General features: G+C 36.0%; 5 protein-coding genes across 5 annotated transcripts; 2 read left to right on the top strand and 3 right to left on the bottom strand.

Moving 5' to 3' along the window:
- Positions 1–1,276: 1,276 nt before the first annotated feature.
- LOC107931474 (probable histone-arginine methyltransferase 1.3) lies at positions 1,277–5,124 on the top strand. Its single transcript, XM_016863360.2, has 13 exons — positions 1,277–1,626; positions 1,799–1,861; positions 2,128–2,230; positions 2,319–2,462; positions 2,567–2,670; positions 2,778–2,876; positions 2,975–3,044; positions 3,128–3,224; positions 3,458–3,512; positions 4,083–4,166; positions 4,395–4,472; positions 4,564–4,667; positions 4,750–5,124. The coding sequence occupies exons 1-13, from the start codon at positions 1,426–1,428 to the stop codon at positions 4,931–4,933; spliced, it is 1,386 nt and encodes a 461-aa protein (XP_016718849.2). The 5' UTR covers positions 1,277–1,425; the 3' UTR covers positions 4,934–5,124.
- A 328-nt stretch (positions 5,125–5,452) lies between these two features.
- On the bottom strand, positions 5,453–9,342 carry LOC107931426 (translocase of chloroplast 159, chloroplastic). The gene has a single exon (XM_041101435.1). It carries the CDS (start codon positions 9,097–9,099, stop codon positions 5,632–5,634), a length of 3,468 nt encoding a protein of 1,155 aa, XP_040957369.1. The 5' UTR covers positions 9,100–9,342; the 3' UTR covers positions 5,453–5,631.
- Positions 9,343–11,506: 2,164 nt separating this feature from the next.
- On the top strand, positions 11,507–14,097 carry LOC107931513 (uncharacterized). The gene is made up of 4 exons (XM_016863422.2): positions 11,507–12,640; positions 12,902–13,157; positions 13,313–13,522; positions 13,609–14,097. The coding sequence occupies exons 1-4, from the start codon at positions 11,601–11,603 to the stop codon at positions 13,765–13,767; spliced, it is 1,665 nt and encodes a 554-aa protein (XP_016718911.1). The 5' UTR covers positions 11,507–11,600; the 3' UTR covers positions 13,768–14,097.
- A 66-nt stretch (positions 14,098–14,163) lies between these two features.
- LOC107931389 (TOG array regulator of axonemal microtubules protein 1) lies at positions 14,164–15,749 on the bottom strand. The gene is made up of 5 exons (XM_016863269.2): positions 15,379–15,749; positions 15,193–15,299; positions 14,960–15,107; positions 14,685–14,879; positions 14,164–14,596 (listed from the first exon to the last, which is right to left on the bottom strand). The coding sequence occupies exons 1-5, from the start codon at positions 15,607–15,609 to the stop codon at positions 14,360–14,362; spliced, it is 918 nt and encodes a 305-aa protein (XP_016718758.2). The 5' UTR covers positions 15,610–15,749; the 3' UTR covers positions 14,164–14,359.
- A 1,016-nt stretch (positions 15,750–16,765) lies between these two features.
- On the bottom strand, positions 16,766–20,301 carry LOC107931379 (pentatricopeptide repeat-containing protein At3g06920). Its single transcript, XM_016863257.2, has 2 exons — positions 20,093–20,301; positions 16,766–19,919 (listed from the first exon to the last, which is right to left on the bottom strand). The coding sequence occupies exons 1-2, from the start codon at positions 20,115–20,117 to the stop codon at positions 17,257–17,259; spliced, it is 2,688 nt and encodes an 895-aa protein (XP_016718746.1). The 5' UTR covers positions 20,118–20,301; the 3' UTR covers positions 16,766–17,256.
- Between the last annotated feature and the right edge of the window lie 122 nt (positions 20,302–20,423).

The following is a 20,423-nucleotide window of genomic DNA, read 5'->3' as shown; positions in this document are numbered from 1 at the left end:
TATCTATTGTTTGTGGTTCATCAAGGCATTCCAAGTCAAGGTATTTGGGTCAAATTGTACTAATACGAAATGAAACGAAGAACACAATAAAAAAAATTCTTTCAAATTCATGAAATAAGGTTTATGATTTGTGATTATAAGGGTGGATTGATCAAAGTTCATTTGTTAGACCAGGAAAACAAGTTCCTGTTTTTAATTATTTGTAAAGATTTTATCTTTAATGTGTAAACTTCTTTTAATTATAAAAAAAATTGTTTTCCTTAATAGTATTTGTTTTAGTTAGAGATAAAATTATATAATTTATAAATATTGAGAATTAATTTTTCTTAGGATTAAGATTAAAATGATATAATTTATAAATATTGAGAGTTAAAGTTTTTATCATGCCAATTTTAAATTTTGTCGTTAATTGGTGTAAAAAAAAAAGATAAAATTGAATAGTTAAATAATCATTTTGTAAATTTTCATAATCGGGTGCAATAAGAAAATGTACTTATAGTTGGGTTATTTTTTAACACGTTAGGTTGAAACTGTTTTTGTATTGGTGTGAAACTAGTACTTTAAAATTTTAATTAACCATTTTTTAAAATTGAACCATTTTTAAAATGTCTAATAGAATTAACCCTAAAATTTTTATTACTGAAACATCACTTCCAAAACCCAATTAAAGCAAAAGAGAGTTAATTGCACCATTAAATTAGAAATGGAGGGTTAATTGCACTCAACATCACCGAAGTATTATAATGTTATAATTTAATTTTGAGGGGAAAAATTGAACTTTAAATGAAAACTCGAATTATGTTTAGCATATTTAAGTTACATGAATCAAAATTGTTTCACAAGTGTGCACTTGATGTATTAGCCACTTGGATATGAGGTGTCAGCAAAAATAGATGGTGGCATTAAAAATCACGTAAATTTTATTTTTAATTATTGAACTATGAAAAACTATAAAATAATTACTCGATTATTTAATTTTGTCTTTATTGGTCACTAATAGAGTAACTTTTAAAATTGATATAATATCAATTTTAACTCTTAACATTTATATATTGTGCCAATTTAATCTTAATTTTAAAAAAATTAAACCTCAATGTTTACATTTTATATTATTTAATAACTAGACCGTCAAAAAGACTTGATTAATATAATACTGATACTTTGAGAACTCAATTAAAACCTTTTGAAATTATAATACAGGGACTTCTCACGAAATTAACCCTTAAAACAGCTTTTATTCTGTCTCCTCAATAAATCAGCTTAAAGCTACTGTTTTTGTTCTTTCTCTCACTAGGTGGCGGCTCCCTCTCTCTCTCTCTCTCTAAATTTGTTTCCTTTATTTGACAAAAACCCTAATTTGGAATATATTTTGACAGGTTTCTATTTCTCTTTCTTTGTTTTTGTACATTAATAACAATAATAATAATGGAGGTTTTAGCTGGGCAAAAACACAAACACTTGGAGTTCACTTTAGTGGCAGTTTCTGAACTGTCTTCTTCATCGGTTCCTCCTTTGTCTACGCCAGTGATTGCTCGGTTCAGTGTTGATAGTGGAGTAGCGGAGCTTCGATTTCGCCAAGATTCAGGATTTATCGATGGCTTCAACGTCAATCTGGGAACCGGTCAGGTAAGAAATAGAGGGTTGTTTGGTTCTTGAGGAAAAAAATGAAAATGGAAAGCCACTGCTAAGGTAAAGAAAGGGGTAATAAATATTGGGTAGATTCCTCTTTTTTTGCTTTGGCATTGAAGTGGTGTGTGTAGTATGGTTGAGGTTCATCTTTTTTTTATTGTTTTTTCAGCTCTTCAAGTTGGGACCTCTTAAATCGCTTTGCATTTCAGGAAGTTCTGATAGTAACAAAGAGGTATTAATTATCATTTCAACTGTTGCATTGTATTTATGAAAAATTGAAATCAATAGAAAGAATGCTTATGATTTCATTATTTTAATTTCTTGCACTTTTTATACTGTTTTTGGGGTTCTTGGTGAAATGCTGGTTACTGGCTACATGTAGCTGCTTCTTTCTGCTTATTGCTGGATTTTTGCATTTGGGATTTTGCATGTATATATGTTTGTGTGTGTGTACATGTGTATATATGTATGTTTATTTATGTATTTCTTTTGAATCAGAAATCATATGCACGGGGAGTAACAATCCTGTTTAGAAATGAGGAAGAGAGCAGGGACTTCCATTCTGCATTTGAGCAATGGCAGAATGAAGATGTTACTCAAGGTTCTAATTTTTGAAACGGATCATGCTGAAAATTTGATTGCTGTATAGGCTTTCGTTTGATCCTTATTTTCTTTTCATCATGATACAGGAACGCATTTACCAAACGGAGCCATTTCTGATGTTAAGAGCAAGTTTGATAATAAAATCGAATCATCTTCTGCTAAAATGTATTTCCATTATTACGGACAGTTGCTACATCAGCAAAATATGTTACAGGATTATGTGAGGACAGGTTATATCACGGAGCTGAATTTCATTGTTTCCTTTGATTTTATGTTACAGATTCACTTGCAATTTTTATTCCTTTGATTATTATTTAACTTTTTTTTTCTCTAGGAACCTATTATGCTGCTGTAATTGAGAACCGTGCAGATTTTACGGGTAGGGTGGTGGTTGACGTTGGTGCCGGTAGTGGTATTTTATCGTTATTTGCTGCACAGGTATTCTTAACCATTTGGTCTGTTTCGACTTTTGACAGCATATTTGCTATTACTTTTCCTGTGATTTGTAGATTGATGCCCAAATTCCTTATCTTTTTCCCTGTTAGGCTGGTGCAAAGCATGTTTATGCTGTTGAAGCTTCTGAAATGGCAGAATATGCTCGCAAACTTATTGCTGGGAACCCCTCATTAGGGCAGCGGATTACTGTATGTGTTTGTCCTGTCACGTTATCACTATGTTCTGTTATCTCCTTACTGATCTGGTCTCTTATTTGTTCGGTTATAAAATGACATGTGAATTATAGGTAATAAGAGGTAAAGTTGAGGAAGTTGAGTTGCCCGAGAAAGCGGATATTCTGATCTCTGAACCAATGGGTATGTTAATGTGCAAGGCTTTGAAGCTACTTGGTTTTCATTGATGCAAAGATTCTTTGATTATATTTTTTTTTCACTTGCAGGCACCTTATTAGTTAATGAGAGAATGTTGGAATCTTACATAATTGCAAGAGATCGGTTTCTTGTGCCTAAAGGGAAAATGTTTCCTTCAGTAGGAAGGTAAAAGTCACTCCTTTGAATCTTTTTTGTTTCCCAAGTAATCGGGAAAATGTTCTTTTATCTGTGGATAATAATATCCCTATGGTTTTAGGACTTTCACTTTACTAGTTTTTTTTGCCTTATGGATTTCTTGTTTTCTTGTTAATTTCGTTGATTTGTGTTTTGATCATCAAGCTGTAAAATGCTTAAGGTCTATATCCTCTGGTTAGCCTCATGCTATCTTAATCTTGTAGGATACATATGGCCCCTTTCAGTGATGAATATTTATTTGTTGAAATTGCAAATAAGGTATGTATTTGACAATGTCTTATTGAAGTGATATCTGCATCTTGGTAAAAGTACCATGGAGGCCCTTGTACTAGGAGTTGGATTGCATTTTGTCCCTCTACTCAAAAAATGGACAAATTGGTCCTTGTACATTAAATCAAAGAGCAAATTAGTCTTTCTATTGAAAATTTCATCCATATCTATTGTTAAAAACTGGCTTATGTCCGTTTGAATGAGGTAACTGCCTGGTTATTTTGTCATCTATGTTGGTTTTTAACGGTAGAAATGGATGAAGATTTTAACAAAAAAATGACTAATTTGCTCTTTGATTAACATATAGGGACTAATTTGCCCATTTTTTGAGTAAAGGGGGCAAAACACAATCTGACTCCTAATATAGAAGCCTCCATGGTACTTTTACCCTGCATCTTTAATATATTCCTATGTATTTTATAAAACATGCAACTCATGGTGTTCCAAATCCGTTCTGCATTCTTATATTTGCCATCAATTTTCCCGTACTGTTCCGTTTAATTTTGTATTATATCTATGTTTTTCTGCTCCTCCCTGCTAACCCTGAAAAACTTGCAGGCTCTTTTTTGGCAGCAACAAAACTATTATGGTGTAGATCTCACAGCGTTACACGGGTCTGCATTCCAGGGATACTTCTCTCAGGTTTGTTTTATACACTATCACATGCATCTGTAGACTGAAAATGTGACACTTACAGAGAACCGCCAGTAGAATGCAATGTTTACATTGGTTTTTGTCTCAATACTTGTCTATAAAATTTCTTCGGCAGTTGTCATACTGGTCTTCTTTTGATTTTTTTTTGGTTGCTCCATTGATGTTGCATTCTGTTTTGACCAAATTGTAATGAAATGCCTTTTGCTTTCATATCAGCCTGTGGTAGATGCTTTTGATCCTAGATTATTGGTGTCTCCTCCAATGTCCCATGTAATTGACTTCAATGAAGCAAAGGTATTAGCAAGCCATTGACTAGTGCCTCTCTCTTCTAGTAAATTTCGTGGCATATTCCTTGAATCAAAGTTTTGTTTCGTTTTTTTGGCAGGAAGAGGACTTGTATGAAATAGACATTCCATTGAAATTCTTAGCATCTGTTGGGACTAGAGTGCATGGATTGGCCTGTTGGTTTGATGTCCTGTTTAATGGAAGGTAAATATTTTCAAATTTTTGCATTTTCATCGGTTTTTTGTTTACATTCAATCTTACCGCCATTGAAATGCTTTACCAATAGCACCGTGCAAAGATGGCTTACAACCGCCCCTGGTGCTCCTACAACCCACTGGTACCAGATACGATGTGTTCTTTCTCAGCCAATTTATGTAATGGCTGGGCAAGAAATTACTGGCCGACTTCACATGGTTGCCCATAACGCTCAAAGTTATACCATATATCTAACATTGTCAGGTTGGTTTTGAGTTTGTTTTCGTGTTTCTAATTTGTGGTTGTGCTTCTAATGTGGAAATGAATCCATTCCTCTGCAAAAGGAGGAATTATTCAGTCCTCATCATGCAAACTCGATCTCAAGGAACCTTATTACAGAATGTCACAGCCTCAACCCTACACAACTGCACAAGACCAACAACCGCACCAGCTACTGCAGCCTCAGGTATCCGCTTATTATCGTCACATGCCATCTTGAACATTGCTATTCAGAAACAAATCAAATGGTAATTATCGGTTTGTGTTTTAATAGGATATACCGATCCACACCGATGACTTAGAGGAACCCAAGTTGCTGCAGCAGCCATTAGAAAATTCGGGAGCTCAGCTCCAGTAAGTGATTTGAATTTCAGAGACAACAATGATTCTAACATAAAATTTTGCTTTCGATCCCTGTAAAGTAGAATCAACATTATTCATTATTATTGAGTGGCTATTTGGGATCTTTTAGACAGTTTATTTTTTAGACAAAATAATGTTCATTTTTTAGACAGTTTCGAGGAATTCGAACTTTATCTTATTAGAATTCAAACCTTAAAAGCTTGAGCCTGAACTCGGCTAGATAAATTAAGAACACCCTGCCAAGTTGCTAAAACAAATTAAAACTGCTAAATTCTAATCAAAATTTAGCACCATTGAAGTTCGGAGTGGAAGAACCCCTATTATGAAAATGCTAATATGCAGAACTTTTAGAATCAGAGCCGGGATAGACCATTCTAAAAATGGAGGCTGCAATTGGAAGAAAAGAAACCAGTGCTATATGTAATTGATCTGAGCTGCTTGTTTTGATATTGATTTGTCCGCTCTGCTTGTTGTTCAATCCGACACGAACAGTCATTGAAGACCTATGTCCGATAGGGAATTGAGACTGCAAGTTAGCCATTAGACCCAGGTCTCGCCTCCATTTCACCAAAGACAGTCCGAATGTGGTCTGGTTTTGCTCAACAGGAAAGTCCTTATCCTTTAGCCGGAATTCAATGTTAGCTCCATATGCTGTATCACCTTGGCATCTCATAGCCCCAGCAGTTCCAGCCAAAAGCAAGCGTTTGCTTACTGCAATCTGATCTTCAATCTTGAGTCCGGTAGCCACATTTTCACCTAGGAAAGTAACCAATAAACCAGCAGTTGTTCGGTTTATTTCAAAATTTCTAAATTTCGTTTCGCCCCTGAAGATGTAAGCAAGCTGTTTTCCGACAGTTTGGACGTCGAGTCCTGCCATGGTAGATACATTCTCTCCATGTTTAGTACAGACTGAAGAATCCAAATGGATATTGAATTCTCTTTTATCCTTTGTGATTTGAACAGCAAATGCCCCCGGATAATAACCCGCTATAGCAAGACTTCTTTCGAGGCTAACACCGTCATACCCGATATCATGATCCCAAGGCTGTGAGTCCAAAACAGGTCTACTGAGAAGCTGTGAAGCAGAATCCAGAAACCGGTACCGATAAGTAGGGTTGTCTCCATCGAACGAAGGAGGGAGGACCATGTCAGGCAAAGGGACCGGTATAGTAGCTGGATCGCCTTCTTCCTCATTTCCATCATCTCCGATATAACCATTATTATCATCACCATCTTTCCCTTTCTTCTTGATTTCCCTCATTCTTTTTACCTCCTCTTTCCATTGTTTCTTTTGCAGTAGCTTAACACGATAATAATACTCCTCGTAGTAAGCTTTTCTCTCTTCTTTGCTAAGTTTATCAACCTCAGATCTCTTTAGAGGCTTGAATGGTGGAAGCTGGTCATATTCATCATTATCTTCTTCATCGGAATATGTCCAGCCTCCCAACTCAGTATCCAAGTCAACATCCTCACTGCCTTCAGTGTTAGGTAGTTTCAGGTGAGATCGGGATTGCAACAGAGAAGACAGCAAATAAGCTAGAGGTGGGGAACGAAGTCGGAAGCCAAAAAGCTTCTGGTGATCAAATTGTTCTCGTGGTTTCGACAATGAACTTGCTTCAGATAAGATCTTCACCGAATAGCACAAGAGTAGCAACTGTGACATCCAACTTTGCCCATTCGGAAGCAAAATTTCTCCATTTCCGTCTCTAGGACATGATGGATGGTTCTCAACGAGAGCCACAGGATGCATCATACTCGGATTCATTAGACGCAGATCGCCAACTGCTTGGCTGATAGCTCGATGAATCACATGAGACCGTTGAGCAACAAAGACCTCAAAACTTAGGGGTTCCCCCATCGGCCCCTCTGGGGAAGCAGATGCAGCATGAGTAAGAGTCACAAAGGCATTTTGCCATATTGATGAACCGAGAGAATCCGTGAGAGACTTCAATAATAGAAAATCAGTATGATCTTTGTCATGCGCGTCTAAACGATCAACATAAAGAACAACATCGGGTGGGAACTTCCTTATGAACCTCTTTATCGAGGCTAATACTTTGCGATTAGTACCTTCGTCCGTCACGGGAGATTGAAGACCAGGTGTATCCAAGATTCTCATCTTAACTCCATAAACTGTTCCAACAATCTCCTTCACAGAGGTTGTGGCCGGTTGAAAAGCATCTATTCTCAATTTTTGCTCGCACAAAATGGAATTAATGCTTGCACTCTTTCCCACTCCAGTTTTGCCAAGAACCACAATGTTCAAAGAAAAGTCCAAGTCATCTTTGCCTTCTGCTTCAAGCTGCGTTGCAGCTCTCTTGGCTGATTCAAGGGTGAATTCTCGACTGAAAAGACTACCTGCAGCAATGGCCAGTCGGTACAGCACCTGCGCCACCATTGGATCAGCGTGAGAATGACCTAGTCTCTGTACAAGTCTCAAGAACTTCACTCTTAGTCGTTGCAACTTTTCAAATCTATGCTTATCTTCATGACTTAAATTTCCCTTCGATGCATTGTCAACCACATTTGATGGTGGAATAACTTTCGAAGATTGCAACAAGGAACCTGAATGAGCAGACCCGTCGAGAGGGAATACCTTAGAGCCATCTGGGGAAGTGATTGTGAGGCCAGCACCACCTGATTCAGCACCTGCTGCAGCTTTCAAAAGAGCAGCCAATGTAGCAGAACTGAGTAGCTCTTTTGCTTCTTCATATTCACTCTCAGCTTCCTCTTCTTCATCCGAATCTACGACAATCTGTTGACTCACCGTCTCTAACCGAGCCTCCGAATCTACCTCATTTGCTACTTGTTCGGTCATTTCAGAGCTCCCGAAAATCAGTTGCACAAGATCATCATCCGAAAGGAAACCTTTCTCACCAACACCCTTAGCTATATCTTCTACTCCTGGTTGAACATTGTGGTCTACAATCGACATAGGAGCCAAGACTTCAACCAAGTCGGTATCACTTGATTCTTTCATATCAGACACAACAACCTCGTCACTGGTTTCCACCACAGGTTGAGAATCACTAATCGTAACCGAACCAGTCTCTTCTATCTCATCACTGTTTCTGTGCACCGATTCGACCCTCTCCTTACCCAGAGTTTCCATTGGAATGCTTTTATCAACAGAAGGCTCACCATCCTCATCATCTTTTTGGCTCTCTTCTAAACTAAGCCCCTTATCTTCACCTACAAAATCTTCCAAACCACCATTCTCAACCTCTGAATTAACCAATGGCTGTTCTTCATCTTCATCTTCTTCACCTTCAACCCCTGTAGCCATGTTCACTCTAGGTGAACTTTCAACACTACCAGGAACCTTAACCACCCCAGAAAACCCAGCATCTTCATCACTAGGCATTTCATCAAACACTTCATCATCCATTGACACCTGAGCAACAGGAACAGCAACACCACCGCTCTCTTCCTCATCCGCCATTGAAGTCTCCAAGCTATCCAAATCATCATCATCTTTGTTAGCTACATAAATTTTGTACCTTTCACTAACCCCACCATTATTTTCACCACCCAATTCAATTCCCTCATCTGGGTCTCCATCTAAAGGCCTATCCTTCTCTGAACCAGTCTCGAACTCCTCATTACCACTCAAAAAACCCTCTTCAGAACCCCCTAACTCACTGTTATTCTCATAACTATTGACACTACTCCCGCCAACAGTACTTGCAGTTTCAAGTTCATATTCAGAATCAGAATCAAGAGTTAAAGGAGCTCGAATAAGTAAAGAACCTGTTGAAGATGATGGGGTCTCTGTTTCTGGCATTGTTGTTGAGTCCATGGCTGCTAAAAGAGATAATGAAGCGAAAAACAAAGGAGCCTTTTAAATTAGTTTATTGCTTGTGTCTTGGGGTGTGGGCACTGATGATGAATATGATTAGACAATGGATTTTGAGACAGACTTTTAGGGTTATATGTTTTTTGTTTTGTTCTGTAACGATGATGTTTATGTTTTTGTGTTTTAGTTGGAAACTGGTAGGGTTTTAGGTTTGAATTATTATCTGTGTGGCGTGGAAACTGCCCAACCGTGTTAGAACAGACAAAATATTTATGAATATATGGTATATGGATAATATAAGAAATAATGGTTGATATAATTTCTAATTTCATTCTATACTTAAAAAACAATAATTGGTTCTTTTAAATAACATATTTGAGTATAATAGATGGAAATAGGGGTGAAGTCAAAAATTTTATATTTGAAATTTTGTAGGAGCCAATATAAAAATTTTACCATAGATTTATAAAATTTAAGATAAAAACATATCAAAATTCAAATCAAAAGGGAGAAAGAGCTTTGTGATTATTAAATATTAGAGGGTTTTATATAATTACAAAATAGTTATATTAAAATTAAAACAAAATTTGAATGCTTAATTATGATTTTAGCCTATTTTTATAATATTATTATTAGGTCTAAATTGATAGTTATTAAGATGATAACATAGATTTAAATGAAATTTTAAACATTTTGTTAAGATTTTTAAATTTATTATTGGTTAACCATTATTAATTGAAATTTGATTGTACAATCTAATAATAATATTAGAGCTTCAAGTTATAGCCTATCGGTTAAATAGCTTGTCTTCAAATCATCGTTGTGCAAAAAAATATATATTTAAGCTTAATATATTATTTTTCCAATTAAATCTCAACTCGATTGACATAATCATTGTTGACAATGCATGAGGAAATTTGAGTCTCAGCTTGGTTGACATTGAAATTGTTGTATGTACAATGGAATGTGGGTTCGAGCGTGCTTGGTTGCATCTTATTTTCCTATTCAATGATTGGAGAGGGGTTATGGGTAATTATTGGTATTGGCATTGTTGCCTCAGGAGGACTATTGAATTTTAATTTGGTCGACATTGGCATTGTTATCAATGCAGAATGATATGAATTCAACATTTTATCCTCCTATTTAAGGACTGGGGAGGGAATATGAGTAATTACATTTACACTCTTATGAGTAATTATAGGCACTGTATAAAAAAATAACTAATAATAATATGAAATTTTAGTATAATAGAGGGACTAAATCGAAATTAAACCAATAATGATATAAAACGGAGATGATGCGATGAAAGAGGAGAGCCATGCGGGTGGGGGAAGTGCGGATTGAAACAAACTGTTGTGTACATTTGTGTCACCTCATTATATATATTGATAATATTACCCCACGTTATCACCATCTTGTCCCCAAAAAATTTAACATATACTAAAATGTGTGGTCTTATTTTAAGATAAAGAGTTTGAGATTTTAGAATTTTCCCCAATAAATATATTAGAGATTTTAGATATTCCAATTTTAATTTTAAATTTATTGAAGTTTAGCAATTGATTGCCCATCACTACTCTATACAATTTCAATATTCATTTAAATAGGTGGATATATATCTTAATTCACTAAGAAAATAAATTTTTTCATATTTGAGTTATATCCCGAGTAAATATAACTTTTTCATAAAAGTTATTGTCCAACTTTGAACTCAAATAATTTAAATTCGAAATGTCTCAAAATTGAAATAATCAAAAGTGTTAATATACATGGAGGTACTTGATCTTGATAATTTATACCTATTTGGTATTTAAATTTTTTTTTGGATGTAATTGGTATCTAAAATACATTAATGTGGCATTGACAATCAATAGAATGGTGACACGTGGATAATTTTTAATTTTTTTAAAAATTGAATTTATAAAAAAAATTATATTTTTATTGTCACGCGTGACTATTACTAGTGCCACATCAACTTATTTTAGCAATGTTAGTTAGGTACTTAAAAAAGTATCAAATTGACTTAAGGTTTGCAAGTTTAAGTACTAATTAGGTCAAAAAAAAATGAGACCAAGTAAGTATAAGTTTTAAGTTCAAGCGTCCCGTATATAGAACTCTATCTGAAACCTAAAATGACTCGACTTGAAAATTAAAATGTCCTGAACTCAAAACATCCTTTTAACTTAACTTACGGGTTTGATCTTTTGGATCAAAATCTAAATACAAAACCCAAAAAGTCCCCATAAAGCTTTCATCTTTTTAAGCATTTGAATTGGGCCAAGTTACGAAGGGAAAAAAAAGGAACCAGCTTTAATGGTACACCTTGTTTAGGCCGATTAATCTCAAAACTGAAAAACCAAAGCTTTTTTTGGGCTTCAAAGGCGGCCTGAGAAGGGTAAAACTCTGATAACCATGAAAAAGAAAAAAAATAGTAAAGAACCCAACTTTCTTCAGCTGTTTTCTATGTCCGTCACTCACCTTGTTCGAGCTCCACTGTCAAATCCATGGCGGGGACGGTCTTCCTCACACTCTCCTCCGTTCCCAAGTATTCACTAAAGCCACTCTTATTTTCCCGTCTTTCCACTCCATTTCCTTCAAAACACACCAAGCGTAAAAACTATTTGCGCCCCAAAATCCTGAAAACCCTCACTAAACCTTTCCCTTCTTCCACTCCTATCAATCCCATAACCCCCATAGAATCCCAACCTGAAACTAAACCTCTCGACGTCGTCGTTTTCGAGCCGCCTTCTGATGAAACCGATAAAGTTGAAGAATTTCGGGTTTCAGAGACACCGGGTGTTCTTAATGGAGAAAACAGTGGCGGTTTTGGTAAATTTTCTCCTTATTCAGTAATGAAATTTGGATTTTATTTTGTTGGGATTTTTTTGTTTCAGACTTTAATTGCTGTTTGGGTGATGGGAAATTGGGATTCTGAGGGTAAAGATAGGAACTTGAGGAAAAATAGAAGTAAAAATGGTGAATTTCTTAATAATGGGAAAGTGGGATTGAATTCTAGAACTATGGTTTATTGTGATGAATCTGAATTAGAACAAAAAGTTGAAGAAATTAGAGCTATGGCTAGGGAAGCTCGAAAAATTGAGAAAAAAGAACCGAAAAATGGGGATGAAGAAGATGAAACTTTGAATTCTAGGGCAAGAATTGGGATTGAAAAGGAAATTGGGACTAGATTGAGTAAGTTAGAGAAGAAACTGAACTCAAAGAAAGATACATTTCCGGGGTCGTATTCAAGTTTCTTGGACGAGTTAAATGATGGTGATGATGAAAAAGAGGTGAACAAAAGGTTGTTTGTAAAGAAGAAGTTTAAATTCCGTGGACCTGAAAAGAGTTTGAGAAGTGGCGTGAAGGGTTTTTCCGGTTTAAAAGACGGTAGCAAATTGAGCAATAAGAATGGTGTAGCTGCTAATGCTTCTAGGTTTGAGGAAGTGGATGATGGAACGGCAGTAGTGAGTCAAGACTTGGTTTCCTTGCCGAGTAATAGAGAGAAGATCGAGGAGGAATTAGGATCTTTGCACGATAATACGAGGTTCGATTGTTTTTGAAAATCTTTGCAATTGTTGACTTATTTGTAGTTATGTTCATGTAGTTGTGTAGTTATCTAGATTTCAGAATTAGCCTTGTCTGAAATTCAAAACCGAACAGAAAAAATACGACCTTTTCTCGTTTCAACTTTCAAGCTATTTATTTATAATTTTCTCTAAATTTGTTAAGTTTTATGAGCGGTTGGATTTGAGTTTATAGTTCTATTGAGTTCTTTGCATTCCTTGATTATTTGTTGAATTTCTAGTGCTGGTCCAGAGAGCAGTGAAGAAAGGTTGTCTAATGAAGCTATAAAATCAATGAACTCGAGAGATTTGGATACCCTGAAGTCGAAGATTTCTACAAATGAGAATCCGAAAGCTAAAACCAAATCCGATAAGGTTGCTTTATTGCGTACTTCAAAAAGAATAGATGTTAGCAACAAGCCACCGGTCGATAAAGTCAAGGGCAACCAATTGGGCATCAAAACTGATCCATGGTGGCTGAATCTTCCATATGTCCTTGTACGTAAATGCAGCTAAAGCTTATGCCCGGATTATTATCATTTGATTAATTCCCTTCAATTAGTTGCATATTTCATTCTTCTTGGTTTTCCATGTCTCTCACTATTATAATGCCCCATTGTACCTTTTTGGGGTGCACTTGCAACTATTTCCAGGTTATTCTCATGCAACGAGGTGATGATCTAGAAGGACTGGAAGGGCTTTTTACCATACAATTATCATCCGAGGGTCAGGAACAGAGCAAAACTTCTTGTGTTGTTGCATTTGAGGACCGCAGCGATGCCAGTAACTTCTGTTATCTTCTTGACTGTTTTTTTGAAGATCTAGGTGATTTCAGTGCTGACGTCATTCCTATGTCCGTGAAAGTAAGAACCATGATTGAGAATGCATTCATTTTCTTAATCTGTTTCTCATATGACTAATGCTAGACCGGAACCGGTGAATTCTGCAGGAACTTAATGAAGCCGTAAAATCTCATGCTAAGGAAGTAATTGTTGTTCAGAAGGGGCAGCTTAAGCTTTATGCAGGTCAACCATTTGCTGAGGTTGAGATGGCTTTGCAGTCTTTGATTGAAAATAACCAAAATGCCTCCATTGCAAACTCAGAATAAGCTATGGAAGGGATTCAATCACAGAGACTGTAAAAAAGTTGAAGAGGATTACATGCTTCCTGGAGTTGAAGAGTGAAGTTATGAACATCTTAATGAGTGCTCTCGGATCAGAGTAATCGAATCACTCCGATCGGAATGTTGTCTCAAAAATTTTGTTGCCTTTTTTTTTTTGATTAAATGTTATTTTTTTTCATGTTGGTGCCATTGCAACTCGCGGTTGTTGGCCATTGTATCAAATTGAATTATTATATTACTCCTGTTTTTCATTTTCTATATGTTGGTTTTTAACTGTTCAAATGAATAAAATTTTAACAGAAAAGATTTATTTTTCCTTTCTATTTATAGAAATTAATTTGTCAATTTGTCAAATTTGTCAATTTGAGTACTTTCTTTAAATAAAAATAAAACTAGGTCAACTTCCATTTAACGTTAAAGAATATAACAGCAAATGTGTTATTCGAACATTACAAAATGGGGGTGAACAGGAAAAAAGTGGATGAAAACAAAGTTATTTTTCGCCACCAAAATCATGTAAAAAACAGCATTTACATGAAAAAAGTTAGAGAAACCCTAAAAACTTTTACCATAAACCCTACTGTGAACCTACAGCTTTGATAATGGACTGAGCTTGAATAGGTGACAAGCTTGATTGGCAAAAGCTTTGCCAAGCCTCCCCTGGATTCTCATCTTCATTTTCAGTAAATGCCTTGTATACTGAAAACACAATGCTTCTTGCTGCTTCTCTGGCCTCCGGCAATCTATCATTCAACGAACCCGTGGCCATTTGTAGCAGTTTAACCAACCCGAATTCTTTAATTTCATCCACACCCTGCAGCATTGGTAAAATATATACCATAGTTGATTATGTTGCTCAATGAGTAAGACGATGTTCAAAAACAGTATATAAAAATGTTTACCATTTTGGAAACCGAGTTTGAAATGGAAACAGCAGCTTTGGCTCTGACTCTAAGGTTGCCATGGTTAACATATCCACTAAGCTTATTAAGCAGAGGCAAAGGAGCAATGGTGTTAACCATTGATTTTAATGACTTGTCTGCTTCTTCACATACAAATTTCTTATCCTGAGAAGCTTTTAGTAACAGTTGCAGCAACTGTAAAAGTGCAAAACCAAACATAAATTGAAAAGCCTCAAAAGAGATTTAGGGTAAAAGCAAGCCAACTGGGTACTTACCAACCGATCAAATGCACCAGAATCAGTGAAATCAAGCAGTTTTTCACCAAATGCGTTGAAGATATCTGAAGCAGCCATAATCGAGGTCTTGCAAAGGGCACTTCTTGGGTTGTTCATTGCCTTCACCAGTATCAACATCACCTTCTCTCTGGCATAATCACAAACATTTTATCAGCGCAAAAATCCCACCACCAAAACAGCAATTAAAAAAAATAAAAAATAAAGAAACCTACAAGATTGGAAGCAATGCGGTGGAGTGATGTAAAGAGAACCGCCTAACATCATTCAATGACTCGCAAACCTTAACCCAATCCTTTGACTCTAACCCTTCAACCAATCCCTGAAAAATTCATACAAAAATCAGAACCATGAATCTGCAAACAGGGTTTACTTTTAATATAGAGAAAATCAAGAATTACTTGGATTTTGGACTCTGGGTCTTCAAAGGGCTTGAGCTTCTCGGAAGAAACGTAATCAACGGAGGCATCTGCAGGTGGTGGTGGTGGTGGTAAAGGAGAAGCCTTCTTCTCTTCATTGACACCAAAATCTGATGGTTTCTTCTGGGTTTGGATCGGAATCGACAATTTGGCTTGTTTTTTGGGTCTTTCTGGTGTAGTAGGGAGTGCATTATCGATGGGTCTCAACGCCATTTTTTTTTCTTTTGCTATGAAATCTGAAAACAGTGAGTCGATTTTTGGCTGTGAAATTGAAGCAAATTTAAAAAAGGACTGAAATTGAAAGGAGTATAAAAAAAAGTTATTGCAATTTAAAAATTTGAGAAAAGTGGGGAAAGAGACGTTGGACTGCCCTTTTTTAAGTTCTTCTAACGGTCGAAATCTATAAAGTGGTAATTATCTGCTATACTCGGTTGTATTGTATTGTGTTGTTAACAATATCTGATAGGACACGCGGCATGATGCTAATACAAACATTTTCTTTATGAGAAGCAAGGGGAAAGGGGTTATGAGGGTTTCAACACCACATCTGATATCAATCAGAAATTAGAGTTAACTGCATTAAAGTATAATTCTCATTTTAATTCAGTCATATTCTAATCACGTCCTTCAACAATAGATGCTATATTAGGTAGATTTACCTGTTACTAAAATTGTTAATTTAATCATTAAATAAGACATTAGATCTCATGTAACATAGTTTAAAACAAAAAATATAAAAATATTCACTCTCTTTTCTTTTTCTATTTTACTTATGTTGATATGATTAAATTGTTAATTTATATTACATGCCATTTAATGATTTGAAAACCTAATTAGAATGTTTTAAATTTTGAAACGAGGATTATAATTTAGAGATGTTTTGTCACTTAACTCTTAAACTAATAATAGATTTCATTATAGCTAAGAGTTTACATTGATGTCAAAAGTATTGTATTAATCAAAATTTTCCATCAACATAAACATCAATAAAAGTGTTAAAAAAATTAGCTCGATTTTAACTTGGAGAATATAGCCAATCAATGGTAAACTTATCTGAGTTCCAAATTAATTGGCATAAAATTCACGGTTTGATTCTTGGGTTTGTGAATCCTTTTCCCACTGTGCTTACATAGAAAATCTGCACTTTTTTAACGCATAAGATACAAACTACACATTCACTAAGGTACCTAGTCATCAATTCGTGCATTATACATGAATAGATGCGGTAGAAGAAGAATATTTCTAAAATTTAATTATATTTAAGCTATTCATGTAAATACACATATTCAAATTTTGGTCCTCTTTTTTAAATATGATTCACTGTCATGACATTTAACGCTTCATGTCAAGACATTTATCCCCCAAATTAATGATTAAACTAACGGAAATTGAATCAAAGTTGCAAATGATAATACATGGTATTACAGAAGTCAGTACAACAAAATTTCCTTTGAATTTAATTGGTATGAAGGGTTTACTTTCACATTTGAAAGAGATATATATATAATTAAACAAAACAAAACAAAACTATTAAAAGATCAAAATATAGAAGTGGCCTTTCTTCTAAGTGGCTGCTGTCTTTGTTTATTTGCTGATGGCATCTGTCTTCTTAATCATCCATGATGCATTAGCAATGGCTTCAGTGACAAGAGCACCTATACATTGATACGATGTCACCAACATGTATGTATGCACCCATGCATGCATGCATAGGTAACCATATGGAAACATTTCATCAGATGGGGAAATACCCTTGCTTAAAGTTCATCTATAGAAGTGTTATTGCTCCACCAGAAACATCGAGAAACATCTTCTCATCATGCATTAATCGATCTCTCTTCAACACCGAACCAAAATATGTTACCAATATTTCGAAGCATGTTGAGACTTCGCTGTTTCTTTCAAGACAGCCCCTACAATAGCTGCTTGCTCAAGACATTCAGCTTTATGCAGTGCATCTAGAAGAACAACACAGGTTTTGGTATGAATGTTAAAACCTTTCCGTCGAGTTTCTTCAAAAAGTTTATATGCATCCGTTGCCCTATTGGCGTTGCTTAACCCCTCGATGATGGCATTATAGCATGCAGAATCAGGTATACCCCCATTAGCCTTAAACCTCTCAAAAAGTCCATGAGCTTCAGCAACATTACCAGCCTTCGCGAGTCCGGAAATCATAGTGGTGTACGTGATGGTATTCGGTTTTAACCATTGCTTTTCCATTTCTTGCCAAAGCACAAAGGCCTTATTGAATTTTCTAATCTTGCAAAGACCATTTATGAGAATGCTATACGTGATATGGTTCGGGGGACAATTCATGTCTTTCATAGACTTGAAACAAACAAGGGCTTCATCGACCTCTTCGGCTTTCACCAAAGCATCAAGCAAGCAATTCCATGTGTATGTGTTCGGTGTCAAACCCTTTTGCATTAACTCTTCCAATATTAGATATGCTTCATCTATTCTCCCGACTTTTCCGAACCCATCAATAAGACTACTATAGATAACTAAATTCAACTCTATGCCCTGCGATTTTGCTTCTTCGAGGAGCATGTATGCTTCATCAAGCCTATCAATCTTAGAAAGACCATCAATGACGGAACCATAGGTAACAACAGTCGGTTGGTGACCTTTTGATTTCATTTCCTCTAGAAGCTGATAAGCTTTGTTAACCTTACCCGACTTGCAAAATCCATCAATCACGGTGTTATAAGCACGGGTGTCCAAAATGCAACCTTGCTCCTTCATTGCATGAAACAACTGATAGGTTTCATGCGCAAAACCTGCTTTCACGAGACAATGTATCAGAATCGAATAGCTTTGAACATCTGGAATGAATCCTTGAGCCTTTATTTCCTCGAACAAAGCCCGACCCTTCTCGATTTCCCCAGCTTTAAACACACAATCCATGTAGGTATTGAGGAGCATAAGATCAGGTGCGCAGCCCCTTCGCAGCATTTCTTTGTATATCTTATGACCATCCTCCTTCCTCCCGCACTTGAAGAAGTTCCGAATGAGGGATGTATATACAACAGCATTCGGGATCTTATCGGAATCCAGCATCTTCTCGTAAAGTCTATAGGCATCATTTACTCTACCATGTTTTCCCAAGCCATCTATAAGGGAGCAAAATGTAACCTCGTTAGGACAGCAAACTTTGTGATCCATTCCTTCGAATATAGAAACAGCCTCATCGAGTTTTTGTGCTTTACACAGTCTATCAATCATTATGTTTATGGTTATAACATTCGGGTATAAGCCAGCTTCTTTCATGGCACCCTGAATCCTCAAAGCATCCTCGAGATTACCATCCTTACAAAGCATGTCTATGAGAATGTTATAAGTTGGAAGGTTGGGCACAGCATCTTTCTTCATATCCTCGAAGATCCTCAATGCCTCTTGCACTTTCCCCTTCTTCCCAAGGCAAGTGAGAATGCAGTTATACGATATCACACTTGGAATTGATCCCTTTGCTTTCTGTCTTTCTAATAAACCGTACGCTTCATCAAACTTTCCCGCTGAGCCATATCCCATTATCATGGTGTTATAAGCATAAGCACAAGGGACCTTTCTATCCTGCTCCATCAACTCAAATAACTCTATAGCTTCTTGCAACCGATTCGATTTGCATAAAACACCAATCATGCTCGTGAAAGTCACGTCATCGGGCACTAGACCTTGTGCTTTCATCTCATGAAAGAATTTCCATGCCATATCGACCTTCCCTACCTTACCGAAACAGTCTATACAAACATTATAAAGCACAACATCAGCTTCAAAACAGTTGCTCCTCATCTCATCTAAAAGATTAAGAGCTGCATCAACCCGTCCTTCCTTAGCAAACACACGAATAAGTGTAGTAAACAAATGGACACTAACTTCATAACCTAGCTCCTGCATCTGATGAAACAGAGTAAGCATAAGATCTGATTCAAACACAGCGGACAAAGCACCGATAAGAGTGGTGTAAGCCGAAAAAGCCGGTCGAAACTTGAACTTCCTCATCATCTGTATAATATCGAAAGCTTCCCTTAACTTTTGGGATTTGACACAACTAACAACCAACTCGATGCAAGCGTTACTAGATGGGCCGAATCCCACCATGCTCATCTCTTCAAGAACCTGTTCGAGACAATCGAACTTCTTATTCCGAGCCATCAATATGAGAAGCGAATTATATGCTTCCGGACAATGCGCTTGGTCGGTTTTCTTCTCGGTCCATCGGAAATAGTTTATTGCTAGGTTAACATCTTTCAACTTCCTCAAAACCCCAATGATTAACCCGGGTTGAGGCTTCTCATTGAGTGAAGACAAAGCGTTTTCAATGGCGGATCCCCAAGGACCACTCTCTAAAATACAACACACATCTTCAACTTCTTTCCTCACCCCTTCAATACTATTAATTTTTCCCTCAAAAATGGCAGATTTCTTATACAATTCAGACGAAGACCCATCGGATAATGAAGACAGGGACTTACAAGTATTGAAAATTTGACAACAGGTTGTACGGATACAAAGGCTTATCCCTGCAACAAAAAAAAAGGGATAAAAATTTAGCAAATTTGGGAAATGAAAACACATGATAATGGCTGAATTTTTAAAAAAAACCAATATAGGAAAATCATTGATTTTTACACTGTAAAACGCAAAAATCCAAATTTTCAATTAATATGATAATTTCAGAGGTTAAATAATGTACCTGGATTTCTGAAGGTAGTCTTCATGTTTCATGTACACATTATTTGTAATCAATCTCAGATCAAATTTTTAATCAAAAGAACTCAGAAAATAAATTAAAAATTTTCAAACCAAGAAATAAAATCAAAAGAAATTGGAAGAATTTAGGGTTTATGAAGGGTTTATACGAAGAAGAAGGCAATGTAATCCGACCCGTTTTGCTTTACTGTCGATACGCAGCGCTTCATTAAGTTGCTTTGAATCAAATAGGTCAAATAAGTATAGGTAATATTAATTTTTTAGTATTTAATTTAAGTTTTAAAATTAATTTGATAAAAATTAAATGTTAATAA

Source organism: Gossypium hirsutum, chromosome D09 (genome assembly GCF_007990345.1).
Source record: "Gossypium hirsutum isolate 1008001.06 chromosome D09, Gossypium_hirsutum_v2.1, whole genome shotgun sequence".
In the NCBI taxonomy this organism is placed as follows: Eukaryota; Viridiplantae; Streptophyta; class Magnoliopsida; order Malvales; family Malvaceae; genus Gossypium; species Gossypium hirsutum.
Note: the sequence above shows the minus strand (reverse complement) of the source record. Positions and strands in the feature narration are given on the sequence as shown.

Coding starts and splice junctions, on each gene's coding strand:
- LOC107931389 (XM_016863269.2), bottom strand. CDS start 15,609: ATGGCGTTGAGACCCATCGATAATGCACTCCCTACTACACCAGAAAGA. Junction 15,300..15,378: donor ACCCAGAGTCCAAAATCCAA/GTAATTCTTGAT, acceptor TGAATTTTTCAG/GGATTGGTTGAAGGGTTAGA. Junction 14,880..14,959: donor CTGGTGCATTTGATCGGTTG/GTAAGTACCCAG, acceptor GCACTTTTACAG/TTGCTGCAACTGTTACTAAA.
- LOC107931426 (XM_041101435.1), bottom strand. CDS start 9,099: ATGGACTCAACAACAATGCCAGAAACAGAGACCCCATCATCTTCAACA.
- LOC107931379 (XM_016863257.2), bottom strand. CDS start 20,117: ATGAAGACTACCTTCAGAAATCCAG. Junction 19,920..20,092: donor GACTACCTTCAGAAATCCAG/GTACATTATTTA, acceptor TTTTTGTTGCAG/GGATAAGCCTTTGTATCCGT.
- LOC107931513 (XM_016863422.2), top strand. CDS start 11,601: ATGGCGGGGACGGTCTTCCTCACACTCTCCTCCGTTCCCAAGTATTCA. Junction 12,641..12,901: donor TCTTTGCACGATAATACGAG/GTTCGATTGTTT, acceptor TTGAATTTCTAG/TGCTGGTCCAGAGAGCAGTG. Junction 13,158..13,312: donor TGAATCTTCCATATGTCCTT/GTACGTAAATGC, acceptor AACTATTTCCAG/GTTATTCTCATGCAACGAGG.
- LOC107931474 (XM_016863360.2), top strand. CDS start 1,426: ATGGAGGTTTTAGCTGGGCAAAAACACAAACACTTGGAGTTCACTTTA. Junction 3,513..4,082: donor TTGTTGAAATTGCAAATAAG/GTATGTATTTGA, acceptor AAAAACTTGCAG/GCTCTTTTTTGGCAGCAACA. Junction 4,668..4,749: donor GATGTCCTGTTTAATGGAAG/GTAAATATTTTC, acceptor CTTTACCAATAG/CACCGTGCAAAGATGGCTTA.